Here is an 18,644-nt window from a genome sequence, read left to right as displayed (position 1 = left end):
GGATATCTTTTTTTTTTTTTCTCCAGTTCTCATGTCACCTTTATCATCTCTAATTACTTTTACAGCACTCTTTCCTCCATTTCCGAGCTTTTTCAACAACCTCCAGAATATCTTGCCATCTTCTTGATATTTATTTTTTATATTCTTACCATCTTCCCATGACTTTCGCTTAGCTAGTTTTACACAGTTTAGCTTTCTTACATTTGTCTCTGTATTCTGTAAAGAAGGTCACAAGACAGGATGTGATGTGCTGCTATATTTACCAATCTTTGGATTGATGCACCAAAGAAGAAGATTCTGTAAGAGCATAAGCTGACTTAATCACCAGGATCTTTTGATATGCTTTCTTCTTTTCCTTCACTGCCTCTTTAACTTCCTGTGTCCACCATGGAGTTCTGATTTTTCTATCCTTGCAGATAACCTCACCACATGTCTCTCTGGTTGACTCAATCAAATGTTTTTTTCAGGGCTTGCCACTGAATCTCCAAGGTTTGGTTCCTGTTCTTAAACTCTTTAATTTTTTCTTGAATAATGTTCGTGAATTTTAGTCTACAGTTCACATCTGAGAGCTGCTCAACTTTTATTCACTTTAAAACTTTCTTACATGTTTTTGTTTTCAATATGAAATTCAATTTTATCCTACTCAAGACTAAATGTGATCACTTCCAATTTGAAATCCTCTGTACACTCTAGTATCCTGCACCAGTGAGAAAATATCACTATGAACAATAACAGAGTCAATGAGACTTTTCTTATTCCTTGTCTTCTCTCCATGTGAATTTGTGCACATTTTTATGTTGGAACATGGTGTTAGTAATAACCAGTCCATGTCCCGAGCAGAAATCCGACAGGTATTTGCCATTATTATTAGATCTTCAAATTTTCCCCAAATATTTTTCTATATCTGACAATCATTTCCTACTCTACTATTTAGATACCTAAATAGGACCAACTTTTCCTTTCTCATTGTGTCAGTTGCTTTCTCTAAAGCCTTAAAAAATTCCTCCACTTCTACCTTAGAAACCTTCTGTGGGACCACATACACAAATAAGTCTTTGCCCATTCCCCATTCTGATATTTGCCCACATCACTCTACTTGATATTGCCTGCCATTCAAGAAGTTTAGCCTGATATTTAGGGTTGAATAGTATAGCTACTTCTTCTTTTCCCTTGATTGTCATTGCTTGAATATAACATTTTGTATTTATTGCTCAGAAAGATCTCGCCAGTTTTTGTCTTTTTTGTTTCAGCCATCCCTATTATGTTCATTTGCTACTTATCCAATTCCTCAGCCAGCTCCATTTCTTTGCCATTCAGGCTTCTTATGTTAATAGTACCAATCTTGAACTCTGGTGATACTGAGTTGGGGTGTATTTTAGGGTTTGTTCCAGTAGCTGACTTTTTGCTGTTTGCCCTGGTTCCCTGACAAAAACAAAGGGGGGGGGGGCTTGTTTAATCAGACGACGCCCCAGTCGGAATGAAATTCTGTCATGTTGTACCATCAGTTTATATTTTGGCTTACTAATAATACAATTTGGTCAGCTAAATCCCAAATTGCGAGCCCATCTTTGTTCGTTCAGTATCCAGGTAGATATAGTATGCATACACTTTGTAGAGCTTCGCTTGGCTTGGTAACAAGAATAGTTGATTTATGCTGAAGGAGAGAAAGAAATGAAGGATGTTGTCTTTTTTGTTTCAGCCATCCCTATTATGTTGATTTGCTACTTATCCAATTCCTCAGCCAGCTCCATTTCTTTGCCATTCAGCCTTCTTATGTTGATAGTACCAATCTTGAACTCTGGTGATGTTGAGTTGTGCTGGGTTTTAGGATTTGTTCCTGTAGCTGACTTTTTGCTGTTTGCCCAGGTTCCCTGGTAAAAATAATGGGGGGGGGCCTTGTTTAACCAGGTGACAACCCAGCTGGTATGAAATTCTGTCATGTTGTACCATTTTTTATTTTGGTTTAAGCCAATAAGAATACAATTTGGTCAGCTAAATCCCAAATTGACAGCCCATCTTTGGTAACAAGAATAGTCGATTTATGCTGAAGGGGAGAAAGAAATGAAGGACGTACGAATTGGTCGCCAACACACAAAATCACGTGCTTTATAGATAAAATTTTCCAACTGTTATACAAGCAAAATACCTTCAATCAACTGAAAGCTCCATGGATTAGCATGTCATGTAACAGTACCTTCAATTATTTAACCAGAAAATTGATTTCATGCTGCAGTTAGATAATTGAGGAATTACTGCATTTATATAACAATAAATTAAAGATACCAAGAAATTATATAATAATATTATTATTATTAGACACCTCCCGGGAGTCCAAAGACTCATTGAGAGAGTGTGCCAACAGCATCGAATGATTGGACCCCTTCCAACTACTAATCGCGCTCAAACTTACTTAACTGAGTCATTAGTAGCAGAGGCTCTACTTGATTTAGTCCTTTATCCAAGTGTGAGCAAAACAAAGTTGGTGCATGAAGTATTTTCAGAAGTGGGGCAACTTGTATATAGAAGCTAATGGCTTCATATCACTTTCCTTAGTATTCCATAATGCAAAGCACATTTCCTTGCAGACATGTATAATGCTATGCATTATGGGAAGGGTCACTTCCAATAACAATAAATATCTAAATACATTCATGTATAATTCAATAAAAGTATATATGACATATACTCTTACTGATATGCCTACATGAAAAGTAACATTATTTATTACCATTTCCTATTTGTGATATATAGATGGTATGGTGTGTATATATTGCATATACACATTGCACAACACTTAACAATTGTATTAATAATAATTTTTTTTTAAAAAAGTACAGCTGGTTGAAAAGACAATTTTATTTGCTGACAATATGCTCTGATGTTTCATCATATTGGTAGTATCCTTTAGGTTAATCAAAACACTATATGCACAATGATAAGCTGTTGAGTTGTCATGTACTTCATTGACACTTATGTGAATTCTAAGGCCAGTTTGCAGAAGTACAATGGATGAAATAATTTGAAGGAAGAGAGGTAAGTAGTGCATGGGAGATACTTAAGAAAAAAATTGTTCACAGCAATGGCAGATTGTATACCTTGAGTGACAAAGATGAAGTGATTTGGAGTCAAAAGGATGACTAGAGAAATAAAACAGGAATTGTAGATGAAAAAGAGATTATGGAAGACATATAAAGAGAGAAGTGGAAAACAGTTGAATGAGGAATGTATGGCTCTTGCTATGAAAGTGACTAATATAGTTAGGGAAGAAAAATTTGAATACGAGAGAAGACTAGTGCTGCAATCCAAGGTGAATTCCAAGGATTTTTTTTTTTTTTTTTCATTATGTGGTGAGTAGGAGGAAAAATGATCGTGGATGGAGACAGGAATCAGGTGACCCATGCAGATGGTATAGTTGAGCTAATTAATGATCACTTTATTACAGTGTTCTATCCTGGTAAAGCAAGTTTTTATTCCAAGAGGGATAAGAAGTGGTGAAGTGTTAGAAGTGAATGAAGAGGATGTATTCTGAATATTGAATAAATTAAATGTCTATAAGGTAGGAGGGCTAGATGGAATTTCACTACATTTTTTAAGGAAACGTGCCATGGAACTCATTGTGCACTAACCTATCTGTTTAATGAAAGTCTTGCAATGGGACAAGTTCTTGGAGTGGGAGGAGGATAAGAAAGTGCCATTGCATAAAGGTGGTGATAGAATAGAGCTATCAAACTACACGACAGTTTGTATTTCTTCTGTAGTTGTTGAAATGTTAGAGAAACTGTTAAGAACTTGTATACAGAATTGGGCAATAATATTTATGAAAAACCAGCAACATGGATTTGTTAAGGGGGTGCATTTGTGTTTTAGTAATCTGATTACCTTTTACAATAGAGTAACAAGAGCAGTGGATAAGAATACGACATACACAGTCATTCTTTTGGATTTTACAAAGGCATTTGACAGAGTGCTATATGACAGTTTGTTTTTAAGTCGGAACAAATAGATTTGGATATCAGGTTAGGGGACTGGATTGGTAATTGATTTTCTGAGATACATCAGAAAGTATTTTTGGGTGGGGGGTGGAGAGCATTAGAGAGAGAGAGAGAAGGTTACAAGCAGAGATCCACAGAGTTCATTACTGGCACCATTACTGTTAATCTTTATGTCAATATTTTCACAGGACTACAGGGAGATATTCAATCATTTGTGGATGATGTGAAGCTTCAGAGTTGTCAGTAATAGTGCTGATGTTTAGGCTCTTCAAGAGGATTTAAATAAGCTGGAAAAGGTGGATAAATGAATGGGGATGTCAGCTTAATGCAACTAAATGCAAGGTTGTGAAATTTGGAACCCACAGATGAGATGCTTCATACTTATTTGGTGGAATTATTTGTAGCTTTATTATTATTATTTTTAGAGGACATATTGCAAAGTGAAGAAAGCTCAGAGAACAGCTAAAATATTGAGGAGGATACTGACTATGAGAAATAAAAGGATGGTGGTCCCACTGTATAAAGCTTTGATTGGATCACATCTGTATCAACAGGATTGGTTCAAATCTAGTCAACAGGATTTGAAGTAATCTTGGAGAGGGTGCTGAGACAAATAAAGAAATGATATTAGGACTTTAAAATGTTGATTATGAAGAGTCTGAGGGTATGCAGAGTCTGGTCGAAAGAACAAAGGAGAGATATGATTTAGACATTTAAACTGTTGAAGAGTTATCATCATTTTAACACTGGGGAGAAGACTTACTTTTACTTACTTACTACTTAGTTGCAAAAGGAAGTAGTAAGTAAAAGAGTAAGAAGTAAATGCACGGAGAGTGGTAAGAGCATGGAATGCATGGCCAGAGAGAATAGTGAAAGTGCAAAAAGTGAATGAGTTTAAGGGGTAGTATAACAGACTTTGTGTTGACTAACATTTACCTATCATGATAAGTCTTGTAACTCCATTCAGGGTAAGAAAATAATAACCACAAAAAAGAGACCACCAAGTCACATTAACTTACATATTTTGGTACTTCTGTCAGTAAGTTAAAACTTGAAATGTCATCAAGTCAATGTACAAACAATTTTTTTTTCTTCCTTAGTGCCTCAGAAAAGTGGTTAGCATCTTAAAAAAAACTATAGTAATCAAACTATGAATGGTTACTACCTTAATGTTTCCATTTTTTAACAGAGGGTAAAGTTTCACATTATATATCAAACATCAATTACTATTATCATCACATGACCTCCATAGAGCCATGCATTCATTGTTGAAGGTCTACTTCAGTGGCACAAAGTCTATGTGCCACTGCTTCAATTCATTTAGTCTGCACTTGGGCATTCTTTCAGGGAATGCATTTCATATACCCCTCACTCTCCAAGCAAAAAACCTACTTTTAACTCTTATTGTTTCTTTGTATACAAGATCTAAAGATATTCTATCCCTAGTCCTTGTACAACCTTTGAAAAATCGCCCTTCCTATGTTCACCTGGTAAATGCCTCTAAACAGTTTATATATAATCTCAAATGAATTACCTTTCTGTCTTCTGTTTGCAAAACACTGCAGATTACTTACTTAGCTACCCTTGTAACCCAATATTCCACGATTCTGATATTTTTTTTCCCTATCTTTTGAACCTGGTCTAAAGTTTCTTTATCCCCTTCATATCACAGTGTAACTAGATGTGAGCAAAATATGGTCTGATCAGGATCTTATATAATGGAGTCATTACACTCTCATTTGTGCAGATCAGTCCTCACTGCTACTGAAATCTTTTAGGTTGTCTTTACCACCTTTACAATGTGCTTTCTGAACTTCAACTCTCTATCCACCATCATTACAGATCACTTGCCTCTCACTTTCTGCAGTATAATTCCATCGAATATGCAGCTTCCGAAGTTAAGAACCTTAACCTAAATTAAACTGGTACCTATTGGAAGTTTTTTTCCCTGTCCTGAAAATACTTCAGGCACAAACTTTGTTTGCTTACACTTGGATAAAGGATTAAACCAAGAATGTAATCTTGATATCTTTAATTCATAAACCGGTATTTGCACTCATTCACCTTTCCAGCTTATTCTAATCCTCTTTAAGAGCCACTATTCTGGCACCATTAGTAAAACGGTTCAACAGGCCAGCCGCTGGTTAGTACATGGGACCAAACTAGGTAGTAATGGACAAGATGGACAGGAGACTAACTTCCCTCTGTGTGGGCAGTATGTTTGCGAGTCTATCACCTCTCACTGCATGTCCCACTTCTTTTTATCTCTTCCTCATCAACAGAGACGTCGTGAGGAATTTTGGCGCCTATGGCCAGGAAAGAAAATTGCGCCGTTCTAAAAAAAAAAAAAAACTTTAAAAATCTCAATTTTTGTGCCTATGGCTGGGGCCACATTGGCCATAGCCTCACTATGCCTCTGCTCACCAAACACAATGAACCACAACTGAAAGAAATGCATTTCTACTGTGGATTTCAAAAATTCTCCCACACAAAATAGTTTAAAAAAAAAAAATAAAAAAAATCAAAATTCTAACCAAACAATTCACTAACACTAATTCTCACCAAAAAAAAAAAAAAAAGTTTCCACATCCACTATACCAACATTCATGGCCTAAACAGCAATATAAATGATGTGCACCACCACCTAAAGTCATCTAAACCAAAACTACTATTCCTTTCAGAACCCTAAATAGCAACCTCAAATGCCCAAACTATACATTACACAGCTCTTTCCACCACAAGGGTGACACTTGTGCATTTGTCAGAACCGACATACCATGCCAGAGACTGCAAATCCTTGAATCCCCACTATTTGATCTGCTTTGGCTCAAAATTTCTCTACCAAATCAACCTGCCCTTTTCATTTTCTCCCTCTATCATTCTGCAAACTCCATCACCCACTCTGACCTCTTCAACTTTCTCTCTCTAAAGCTTGAATTTCTGCAGTCTAAAATATCCCAAAGTGAGATCATTCTTTTTGGGAACTTCAATGTCCACAACTCATATTGGCTCTCCTTCCCCAGTTTCACTGCAAGCAGACAGGGATGCTGAGATCTCACAATCAGCAATGACCTATCTCAGATCATCAATCTTCCTACAAGAATACCAGACAATCCCCCTCCAATTTGTCCACACACTTGATCTCTTCCTAAGAAGCTCCCCTTCCAGGTATACCATGGTTGTCAGTTCTCCTCTTGGAAACTCAGACCACAAACTCATACGTCTCTTTTTGCCACAGAACAACGTTCACCTACCAGTTCACAGTTTCGTGTCCTTTGGCAATACACAGGTGCCAACTGGGAGGACTTGTGCGACTTCTATTCCTCCTTCCCATGATTCAACTACTCCTTCAATTCTTCTGATCCAAATACCTGCTCAGACCAAATAACAGAAATCATCCTCACAGGAACGAAGGCTTTCATCCCTTATGCCACTATTTTCAGTCACCCAAATTTTCAGTCACCATCCAAGCCCTGGTTCTCAAAAAAGTGTGCCAATGTAAAAGGAAAAAACTCTGCTTACCACAATTGGCTCAAGATAAAAACTCCAGCTGCCCTCTCTGCCTATACTGCAAACGAATCACCACCAAATCAGGGTGATGATTTGTTTGAAATCACTTTGAAAGGGCCAAATGCTGCAACCTTGGCTCCTACACAAATGACAGTCGCTTCTTCTGAACCTTGCCAAGGTCACTAGACACGACTATTGCCCACCCAAGTTTCCACCACTCTCACATCCTGATAGTACTGTAGTCACCTCACCAAAAGACAATGCCAACTTATTGAACACTTAATAACCTATTATTTAATCTAATTCTTATTTAACCTTATTTTAACGTTATCTTATTTAATCAAATAAGAAAGGGTGGTCTGAAAAGTTCTCGGCCTAAATGAAAAATGAATTTATAATTTCAAAATTATTTGTAGTAATTAAGACTAATATATTTATTCCAGCAGTGTTCTTGTGCCATTATACTGTCCCTGTAGTGGTTCTCAATAAGATCTGCAAAATACCCCTCTACAGCTGCAATCACCTCTTGATTCGAAGAAAAACGCTGACCAGCGAGGAAGAGTTTTGGTTTTGGGAAGAGATAGAAGTAAGAGGGAGCCAAATCTGGAGAATAGGTTGGATGTTCCAACAATTCATAGTGCAGATTCCTTAATTTTCCCATTGCCAAAACATCTTTGTGGGCAGGTGCATTGTCCTGATGAAAGATGATTTTTTCCTTCTACAAACCGGGTCTTTTTTCATGAATTTTTTCGTCTAGTCTTGTTAAAAGATCAGAATAACATTCCCCGGTTATTCTTTTACCCTTTTCAAGATAATTAATAAACAAAATGTCTTTAGCATCCCAAAACACCGAAGCCATGAACTTTCCTGCTGATGAAACTGACTTTGTCTTCTTTGGTGCTGAACAACCGGCTTCTGTCCACAGTTTTGATTGCTGTTTGGATTCTGGTTTATAATGGTGAATCCAAGTCTCATCCATAGTAATAAATCGATGCACAAAATCAGTTTTATTCTTGTTAAAATGCTCCAAGCACTGTTCAGAGATTTTCATGCGAGTGAGTTTTTTTTGATCTGCTGTGGGCAAGCACGCACCCATCTTGCACAAAGCTTTTTCATTTGCAATTCTTCATGCAATATATATCCTATACGTTCTTTTGAAATGCCTATAGTCTCAGCAATTTCATGCACTTTGACTCGCCAGTCATCCAATACTATATCGTGCACTTGATCAACAATTGCTTTCTGGTGTTGTTACACTTTTTGGATGTCCTTCACGTGGATCATCTTCAAGGCTGGTATGGCTACGTTTAAACTCGGCAGCCCATTTCTTAATGGTTGAAAACAAAGGAGAAGAGTGCCCATAAACGTTTATGAACTTCGAATGAATTTCTTTTGGCATTAAACCTTCTTTTACAAAGAATTTTATAGCCACACAATACTCAATTTTCTCCATTTCAAGGATACCAATTTAAAAAAAAAAAAAATCTTGCCAACAGTGTTGCCATCTATGGTTAAGGCTGAGAACTTTTCAAACCACCCTTGTGGTTTAATCTAATTAATAACCTGAAGGCATCCCACCTATTGTGTTAAACAATTGTACCTGAGAACTAACAGCTATTCTGTATCGCCTCTTCAATCTATTCTATTCAACTGGCATCTACCCAACAACATGGAAGCAGGTCTACATCCAGCCTATTCCAAAGAAGGGTGATAAAAAGTCAGCCAACAAACTACTGTACAACTGCTCTCACTTCTGTTCTCTCAAAAATTATGGAGAACGTCATCAACAACTAATTCTTGACAAATTTAAAGACATATCAACTAATCAGTGACAAGCAGTTTGCATTCCGCCCCTCACGGTCTATAGACAATCTTCCTTTCACCACCCACCTATAGACTCGGGTCATGGAGAAATTTGGAGAAACTTACATGGTTGCCCTGAACATTTCAAAGGCATTCTATTGGGTTTGGCACACGAGCCTACTCGCAACTGCCATCCTATGGATCACAGACTTCCTCACTGGTCACTTACTATGTATCATGGCAGACAGTTACTCTCCTCAGATTTCCCCACCAATGCACAGGATTCTGTTCTTTCACCCACTCTCTTCCTCTTATATATAAATGACTTGCTCTCACAGACTTCCAATCCTATCCATAGCTTTGCTGATGACAGTACACTTCATTTCTCCTTTTCAACTGACAAACCTTGTAGTGCTTAAGTATTAGAATCCTCAAGCTATATCATCTCCTAGCTATATCCCAGTGGAACAAGGACAACCTTGTAAACTTTAATGCCACCAAAACATAGTTCTGTCTGATCTCTCTCAAGAAGGAGCTCGCATTCCTCCCCCTTACCTTCAGTAATACTGAGATATCCAAACAAGATCAGATTTCTCTTCTTGGTCTGACCTGCACCTCTGCTCTTTCCTGGAATAACAACCATATTTTAACTATAGCTTCTGCAGCCACCAAAAACCTTAGTGTACTTTTTTGCACAAGACTACTTCATGCCTTCACAGCTGGTAACTCTATACAAAGCCCAAATCTGCCCAGCCATGGAATATTACTCCCATATTTGTGGTGGTTCACTAAAATCTTCTCTAAGATTGATTGATTCTATCCAGAAGATGGCAATCCAGCTAATTAATGATCCCTCTATCACAGATGTTCAGTTTCTGCTTATGCTTCTTCTACAGATACTTTCATGGACACTGCTCTGCTGAATTGGCCATTATTATTCCTCCACTCTCCTCCAAAATCATCAAAACAAGAGCCACTGCTAACCAAAACCCTTTTACAGTCCATCGTGAAACTTATTTTTTCTCTCACCCACACATGGCACTAATGTGCTATAGGTCTTGTGACCTTTCGTGTGTGGATCATATATATATATACACGAGGGCTGTTCAATAAATAATAAGACTAATTTTACTGTCGCGAAACCACTCATCACAATATTAATTTCTGTGGAATAAAGAAATGTTGTTGTCTGTATTAACAAAAGGGGTTGATAGATGGCGTATATGGGCTGATGTGCAGGAGTGTCACATGACTAAACACAAGCTTGTTTCGGCATGCCTACGAGCTGCGACCAGTCGTCGAAATGGAAGTGTCCTTGGAACAGTGTTATGCAATTAAATTTTGTGTGCGTTTGCAAAAATCGGCATCGGACACTTTTAACATGATACGCAAAGCTTTCCACGATGAAGCAATGTCGAAGGCAAGTGTTTTTTGCTGGCATAAAACTTTTAAGGAAGGAAGGCAAAATGTGGAAGATCTTGAACGTGAGGGAAGACCTTCAATGTCCATCACAGAGACAATGATCAACACAGCAGCGATTATCATCAAGGAGGATCGCAGAATTACAGTACGCCAGCTGCATGTTGTCCTGAATATTTCTGTGGGAAGTGTTCACTGAATCATGGCTGAACATTTGGGACTGAAACGTGTTTGCGCCCGATGTACTCCCAAACTCTTGACACTGGAGCAAATGCAGCATCGAGTGGATGTGTGCACAGAATGGAAAGAAAGACTGGAACAAGAAGGCAACAACTTCTTAAAACGCATCATTACAGCAGATGAAGCTTGGTTGTATCACTATGACCCTACAATGAAACAGCAAAGCAGTAAATGGAAGCATCCGTCTTCGCCTACTCCCAAGAAAGCAAAAACTGTAAAATCGGCTGGTAAATTATGACCATAATGTTTTTTAACTACGAAGGCATTGTTTACCAACACGCTTTTGAACTAGGGAATACTGTAAATGGCTCATACTATGCGGATGTTTTACGGACAATGGTACAGCACGTCAAAAGGAAGCGTCCATTGCTGAAGAATGACTTCTTATTGCATCACGATAATGCAAGGCCACATATTGCTGGTTGTGTAGTGGATGTTTTGCAGAAGAACAACATAGATATCCTACCACACCCTCCATACAGTCCTGATCTCACACCATGCGATTTCTGGCTGTTTCCTCAGCTCAAGAAACCACTAAGAGGCTGCCATTTCGAAAGCAACAAAGCATGTGTAAAAGCTGCGGAGGCGGTTTTGAAAGAACTCTCAAAAAACAGACTTTCACATGTGTTTAAGAAGTGGACGCAACGTTGGGACAAATGCATCGCGTCTCACGGTAGTTACTTTGAAAAAGACCATGTAAAGAACAGCCTCCATATATATATATATATATATATATATATATATATAAATTAATCATAACACTCTGCAGATTAACATCATACATCTCTATGCATAGTCATAAGAAAAATGTGATGGTTATTGGGGAAGGTCTATATCTGACAGTGGACAGAAAGAGGTTGAAGGAGTAGAAAAAGAAGACAAATAAATTGAATAGAACACCTAGCAGGAAATGGGAAATTTTGAAAAAAAAACCTGCGTGATGTAAAACCTCCTAGTGGTAATTTTCATTCGTTTTTTTTTTTTTTTTTTTCCCTTTAACATATTGTATATATACACACCTGCCTACCATTCCAGGATTTGATCTATAACTGGAGAAATTTTAAAAGCTCTACCAGGAAACCATAATATCACTTTAGATGTTAACTGAATCTTTGGAATGAAAATATATTGCATTTGTTCTTTAAAAAAAAAAAAAGTGGCAACCACCTATTATATGAAGTGAAATCATGCTATGACTGCAGAATAGTAAACAAAAATATGTAAGAGCTGATAAAAATGAATAACAATTTGTATTTTTACACATACCTGAAAAAAAAATTTGGGGATAAATTTTCAGTAGGAATCTGAATAACCATTTACCATTAACAAACAACACTAGAATTTCATATAGAATGGGAGAATGATAATCACTGCAGAGGATATTGTTGAGATAGGGGAACTTTTTCAGTATATGGCAGATGGTGACAGAACAAGTCATCACTGGAAGTTGAGTAAAGTTTCAGTTAACAAGAATGTGAGATATACATTTGTTTTCTACAAGAGTGATGAATGAGTGGAATGGGTTGCCTGAGGTGGTTGTAAGTTCTTTGTCAGTGAATCAGTTTAAGGGGAGTATATGGTAATTATATATCAGATACTAAGGAAAGTAATGTGAAGTCATTAGCTTCTATATACGAGTTGCCCCAGTACTGAAAATACTTTAGGCACAAACATCGTTTGTTTACACTTGGATAACGGATTAAACCAAGTATATAATTACTTGGTATCTTTAATTTATTGTATGATAGATATATTGTAAAGGATTTTCTGGGCCTCCCCAATATGAGTCTTTGGATTCCATGGAGAGATCCCCATTAACAATAATAATAAAGGTATTTCATTCTTGTGAATGTGAAATCGTGCAGACCTTGAATGCTGTCGAAAGGAAAGGAGGAACTGTTAGTAAGTCATGTGGTATATGAGGAATTGAATAAACTTGATGCTAATAAGGCTGTAGGACTTGATGACATTTCATCATGTGTTTTGCAGAATGTTCCAGGATGTTGACATATCTTTTAACGAGTCTTGCACTGAGCTAAGTTCCCAAGAAGTGGAAAGGACAAAATTGATCCACTTCATAAGGGAGGTAATAAGACTAAGGCTTCGAGTTATTGGCCAAGCTGTGTATCTGGAGTTAAGTATTGGAGAGGTTAGTTAGGACCAAAATTCAGAACTGTGTTGACAACAGCAAAATATCCTTTCATGGTCAGGATGGACTGTGTTTTAGCATACTATTTACTCATTATAACAAGGTGACAATGCATTTGATAAGGGTGATGCATACACAGTGGAATATTTAGATTTTGCAAAGCGATTTGATAAACTACCACACGGTAAGCTGGTAATTAAATTGGAATGGATGGGATTAGATAGTAGATTAGTGCGCTGTTTTGGATCAGAAAGATATCAGTGAGTTGTCTATGGAGGAACAATATCCCAGAAGATGGAAGTCACTAGTGATGTATCTCAAGGATCAGTTATGGAACTGCTGCTGTTTATTTTGTATGTTAATGGTATTGGGAGAAGTATGAATGGTGATAGATGATGCAAAGTTAAGCAGAACTATGAGGAACAGAGTAGACGCTGTGGCTTTGCAAGAGGACTTGAATGCACTGGCTGAATAACAAAGTGAGTGGTGTTATCAGTTCAATGTTGCAAAGTGTAAGCTTTTGAAATCTGGAAGCAAAGATGGGATATAGAATATACAATTAGAGGAAATGTCTTGAAGGAGGATGAGGAGATTAGAGATCTGAGAGTAATTATGGACATGGACCTAAAATTTCAGGGACACACTGGTACATAACGAGGACAACTCAGAATAATATAGGAATGATACGGAGAACACCGATGTGTAAAAGTGAGGATGTTATGGTTCCATTGGATAAGGCCTGATCAAAGCCTTATCCAATGGAACCATAATAATTGTACACAGATTTGGTCACCTGGCTTTCAAAAATATGAATATGTATTGGAAAGGATCCAGAGACAATTGATTAAGGTGATTTTGGTCTCTGGAATGTTGAGTATGAAGACAGATTAAGAAAACACAATATGCAGAAATTGGTGGATAAGAGGAGGGGGAGGGTATGATTTATATGAGACAATATAAGTTGCTAAGGGGTTATTATCAGATTAATGTGGAAAAGGTTTTACATATAATGGAGAAAGGAAGAAGGAGAACAAGAAGTCATTCCTGGAAGCTGTATAAGGAGAGTTGAAGAGCAAGTTTTTTACATGGAAAGTGGTAGAAAGTAAAGTTTCAGTTAACAAGAATGTGAGATATACATTTGTTTTCTACAAGAGTGAAAAACGAGTGGAATGGGTTGACTGAGGTGGTTGTAAGTTCTCTGTCGGTGAATCAGTTTAAGAAGAGTATATGGTAATTACCGTATTTGCCGGCTTATAAGACGCACTCCCTTTTTTGTACACATTTTTTATGAAAAAAAGCTTTTTTAGATCTCTTCCTGATTCTGCCAAGTTCTTATCATTTTCTCAGTTGAGGTGGCCCGAAATGCCTCTCTGCAGCCCTGTTTCCATGTTCTTTAGCACGCACCTTGTATGCAATATTGTAGCAATGCCGACGTTTTTCAGCCATAATTTTCCAAGAAATTTAGAGAAAATTTAAAAGCAGAAATTTATCACCGTTCACAACAACAATTGGAAAGTTTAAACGAACAGGAATACAACTGTGATCGTCGATGACAGCGCATGCGCACCCACTGAACTCTACGTAACTGGAATGATCTCACACACCGCAAGGAAGCAAAAAAGAAATCGCGTAACTCAGAACAGAGAAAATTTCCAGAAATGAAAGTAATAAAAAACTGAGTATCGGCGTATAAGACGCACCATTTTTTAGACCTATTTTCAAAGAAAAGAAGTGTGTCTTATATGCCAGCAAATACGGTATATATTGAATACTAAGGAAAGTAATGCGATTGGAATGCCATGACCAAGAGTGTGGTGAGTGCTGAGATAGTGAATATATTTAAGGCTAATAATAATATAATTGTTTATGAAGTTAGTGTTATTCTAGGTTAAAACTAGAATTCAGTAATGCAATCATTTTCTTCCTATTATTCATTAAATCAAAATACAAAAACAAAGGCAGAAGCAACCTCCCCACAAAGCTTCAACTCTCATATAAGTTAAATCTAAATGAATGTCTCAGCAAAAACACTATTCTTCACATATAACCATTATGCAGCTTGTATGCAATATTGTAGCAAATGCCGACGTTTTTCAGCCATAATTTTCCAAGAAATTTAGAGAAAATTTAACAGCAGAAATTTATCACCGTTCACAACAACAATTGGAAAGCAAATCAAAAATATTAACAAATTTATTTCTTCACTGTAAATCGGCTAGAGAACACTCGCAATTTACAGACAAAAATACTATTAGTGGATGGTAGGTGGCATAATCTACAGATAGCAGAGTATATATGGTTTGGGTTGAGTGCCTTCTTCGTTGAGTCCTTGCAAGTGTTATGTATATAATTAATAAAAATAATCATTATTACATGACACCTCCAGGGAGCCCAATGACTCATCGAGGGAGGGCTCCTACTCTACAGCTGTCTCCACCACTGAATCAACGCCATCTACCGCCAATCACCACCACCACCACTAGTATATTCACAGACAATCACAAACATCCATGCCCATTGTGGGATTCGAACACGCAGCCGTTTGGCTGGAGAGCAGATACACCACTCGGGCATAATAATAAAAAAAAATTACGTGTGAAATTAAGCACATGGCCAACGTAAATAACTGACACTATTTCCTGAAATTCTTTATGTAATACGAATGCCTAGCTCCTTCAGGATTAAAACAAATATCTCCAAGCATTTATCTAATCACGAGAACATTTGAGGGAATCGTTCTACTATATCAGCTTCAAACTAGAAACCCAAATAATCCTTGCATTGTGATTACTTTCCTTTTTGTTAGCACATTCCTCATAATACATTACAGTTCGTGATGTAGTGGCTTCTGAACTTTATCTGTAGCATTTATAAATGTTTCCTATTACCATAATAGTCAGTTCAGATAATACTGACCAATAACTAATGATTTTATGTTTTGAAACATTAAAGTAGCAAACCCTTATTATTCGTTTTAAAAATAACAAAACCAGACCTAAAGCAGTTCTTTCATGCATTGTATGGGTAAATTTTTTAAACCATGGTTTATTTTCTCGTGTAATTTATAATTTTAACAATGAACAGAATACAGTAACACATTTTGTACAAGTAAACAACCTAGTCACAGCTTTACGCTTACCATCGTGCTGACAATTTTCAAACACTCTCCAACCGCGAGAATTCACAATGTAGTTTGGTAGTCTCGAGAAGATATTTTCGTAATTGAAACAAATATTTGGAAAATTTATAAACGTCTTCATATAAAAATTAAGTGATTCTTTTTTTATTTTGCAAAATGTATCTTAATGAACACGAAGAGATTAATACGAAACTTTCATTTCCATGAAACATCTGAATTCGAAGTGAATCGAGCATGACTTGCTACTCTTCAAAGCTGTGATTGTGTTGGTTTATGCTGTTTGTTTATGTGAAACTGTGTTCGGCATCCGAAAACGAAAAGTGAAACATTTTTTTTTTTTTGCAAAAACAGCTTCTTTCTATTTTATTAGACATGGCATTGACAATACAACAACGTGCAAACATTGAATATTATGGAACACCAAGACAAGCATACTTCAGTCCATATGCAGACAACGGAGGGTATGTAAATTTTCGTTAATATTTAGGTACCGGTATAGTGCATATTGCACTTTTAATTCATACTTATTTAACAAGGTTCTTTATTCTCATGTAATGCTGAACGATTGGCTAAATATGGAAAAATAGTTCCATTTCCTAAGAAAAGAAGCAGACGAGAATTATTAACCAATCGCTCTGTAATTTATATAACATTTTTATTGGAATCCAGCAGAACCGAATAACTAAAATATATAAACATTCCAATCCATTGGAGAAGAAATTGGATCTAGGAGGAAAATTTTACACTTAAGGAGATCTTCATTCTACACAGAATTGCAAAAATAGTCTAGGAAAAGAGGTTGACCTTTACTGCTGTTTTATCGATTTCCAACAAGCATTTGACTCTTGGAAGAAACTTTCTCTAGATCATGCATAATCAAAATTTAAATTATGAAATACTTCAGATACATATTATTTAGAACACCAAAACAATAATATAATAATACTATACAATCACTCATAAAATATACAGATGACATTATACTTAAAACTAAATTATATTCTGATTTTTAATCCTTTACCCAGCATAAGTGAACAAAGTTTGCTCATGAAATATCATCATGTAGTCTACTTCTGTATTATTATTATTATTACTTGAAACCTCCAGGGAGTCCAAGGACTCATCGCAGGAGGACACACTACTCTACTTCTCTTAATACATCTCATCCTCTCCAATACTACTTATTCCAACTACGACACTACTACCATCAATGCCATCTATCTCTCATCATTACAACAACAGTATTTTTGTCTGCAAATTGCATGTGTTCTGAAGGCCGATTTGTCTGTACACAGGATGAAAAACCCGAGTTTCTGGGAGAAAAATCCTGCTGCCACTGTATAGAGGCTATTGACTTCACATCCATTTCTTCATTAGCCCATAATGCGAAAGATACTTCGTTTCATACATGCATGTTGTATATTATGCGATGGGTCACTATCTGGACTGTCTCATCAGGAAGATCTTAAAATTAAATCAATGTAGAAATCATATATCTTCTATGTACAAGCAGTAAAATTGTGTAACACTATATTATTAAAATACTCTGAAACAGAGATAGCTGTAGAAGGTTTTACACTTGGTCATATAAACTAGTCATGAAGATACTCTTACACAAGCTTTGTTTGCTTACACTTGATATAGAATTAAAACAAGAATATAATTTCTTGTCAAGTATAATTATACTTTGTAACCAAACAGAAAAACTTTCTACAGTATGGATATAAAAGGTAATTTATGCATCATAATAAAATTAGAAAAAACCTGTATAAATGTCAATCAGTTTTTTTTAAAAATGAAAATGGGAAGAGAGATAGATCACCAGGATAAGACCTGCAGCCTAAATTGAAGGAATTCAGAGAACTGATGGGGATTTCTGACCTGTTGTTCTCATCCTATGCACCCCCATTAGAAGGCATTTGCCTGGTTACTGAATGAATGAATGAAGACAGCCAGAAAGTGAGGATCTGATCCTGACAGCCTCTATTTGGCCTGAATCCAGTTTGTTTTTCACCAAGCTTCTATCTTCCACATCTTATGAGAAGGATTGTGGTAGATAGAAATGTAAGATCTGATAAAATTGGGAGAACAATATCCAGGAAAAGGGAGTCACTAGCAGTGTGTCTCAGGGGTCTGTTTTAGGGTCATTATTGTTTAACTTGTACATTAATGATATTGGCAAAGATTTCGATGGAGATATTCAGTTGTTTGCAGACGATGCGAAGTTGGGATGAACCATGAAGAGTAGAGAAAATTTTGTGGCCTTACAAGAAGACTTGAATAAATTGAGTGATTAGGCAAAGGAATGGGGATGCGAGTTCAGTGTTGCAAAATGTAAGGTTTTAATTTTGGAAAACAAAGAAGATGGTATGCAGTATTTATGCTTGGTGAG

The 18,644-nt window shown here is 36.6% G+C and overlaps 2 protein-coding genes across 2 annotated transcripts in view; one reads left to right on the top strand and one right to left on the bottom strand.

The window, feature by feature from the left end:
* Positions 1-16,283, bottom strand: part of LOC150103866 (U6 snRNA-associated Sm-like protein LSm2) — a 122,146-nt gene extending 105,863 nt beyond the window's left edge. Inside the window, exon 1 of the mRNA XM_090396574.1 lies at positions 16,253-16,283. Within this exon, the coding sequence (XP_090252700.1) occupies positions 16,253-16,255 (3 nt within the window). The 5' untranslated portion in view covers positions 16,256-16,283. The remainder of the gene's footprint in view (positions 1-16,252) is intronic.
* Positions 16,284-16,454: 171 nt separating this feature from the next.
* Prosbeta6 (proteasome beta6 subunit) overlaps positions 16,455-18,644 on the top strand; it is a 65,880-nt gene continuing 63,690 nt past the window's right edge. The window contains exon 1 of the mRNA XM_090397159.1: positions 16,455-16,713. Within this exon, the coding sequence (XP_090253285.1) occupies positions 16,625-16,713 (89 nt within the window). The 5' untranslated portion in view covers positions 16,455-16,624. The remainder of the gene's footprint in view (positions 16,714-18,644) is intronic.

The sequence above is a fragment of the Typopeltis vanoorti genome, chromosome 8, assembly GCF_054136105.1.
Source record: "Typopeltis vanoorti isolate ZY-2024b chromosome 8, IOZ_Tvanoo_1.0, whole genome shotgun sequence".
NCBI classification, from domain to species: domain Eukaryota; kingdom Metazoa; phylum Arthropoda; class Arachnida; order Uropygi; family Thelyphonidae; genus Typopeltis; species Typopeltis vanoorti.
The sequence above is the reverse complement of the archived record's forward strand: the minus strand, read 5'-3'. Positions and strand labels throughout refer to the sequence as shown.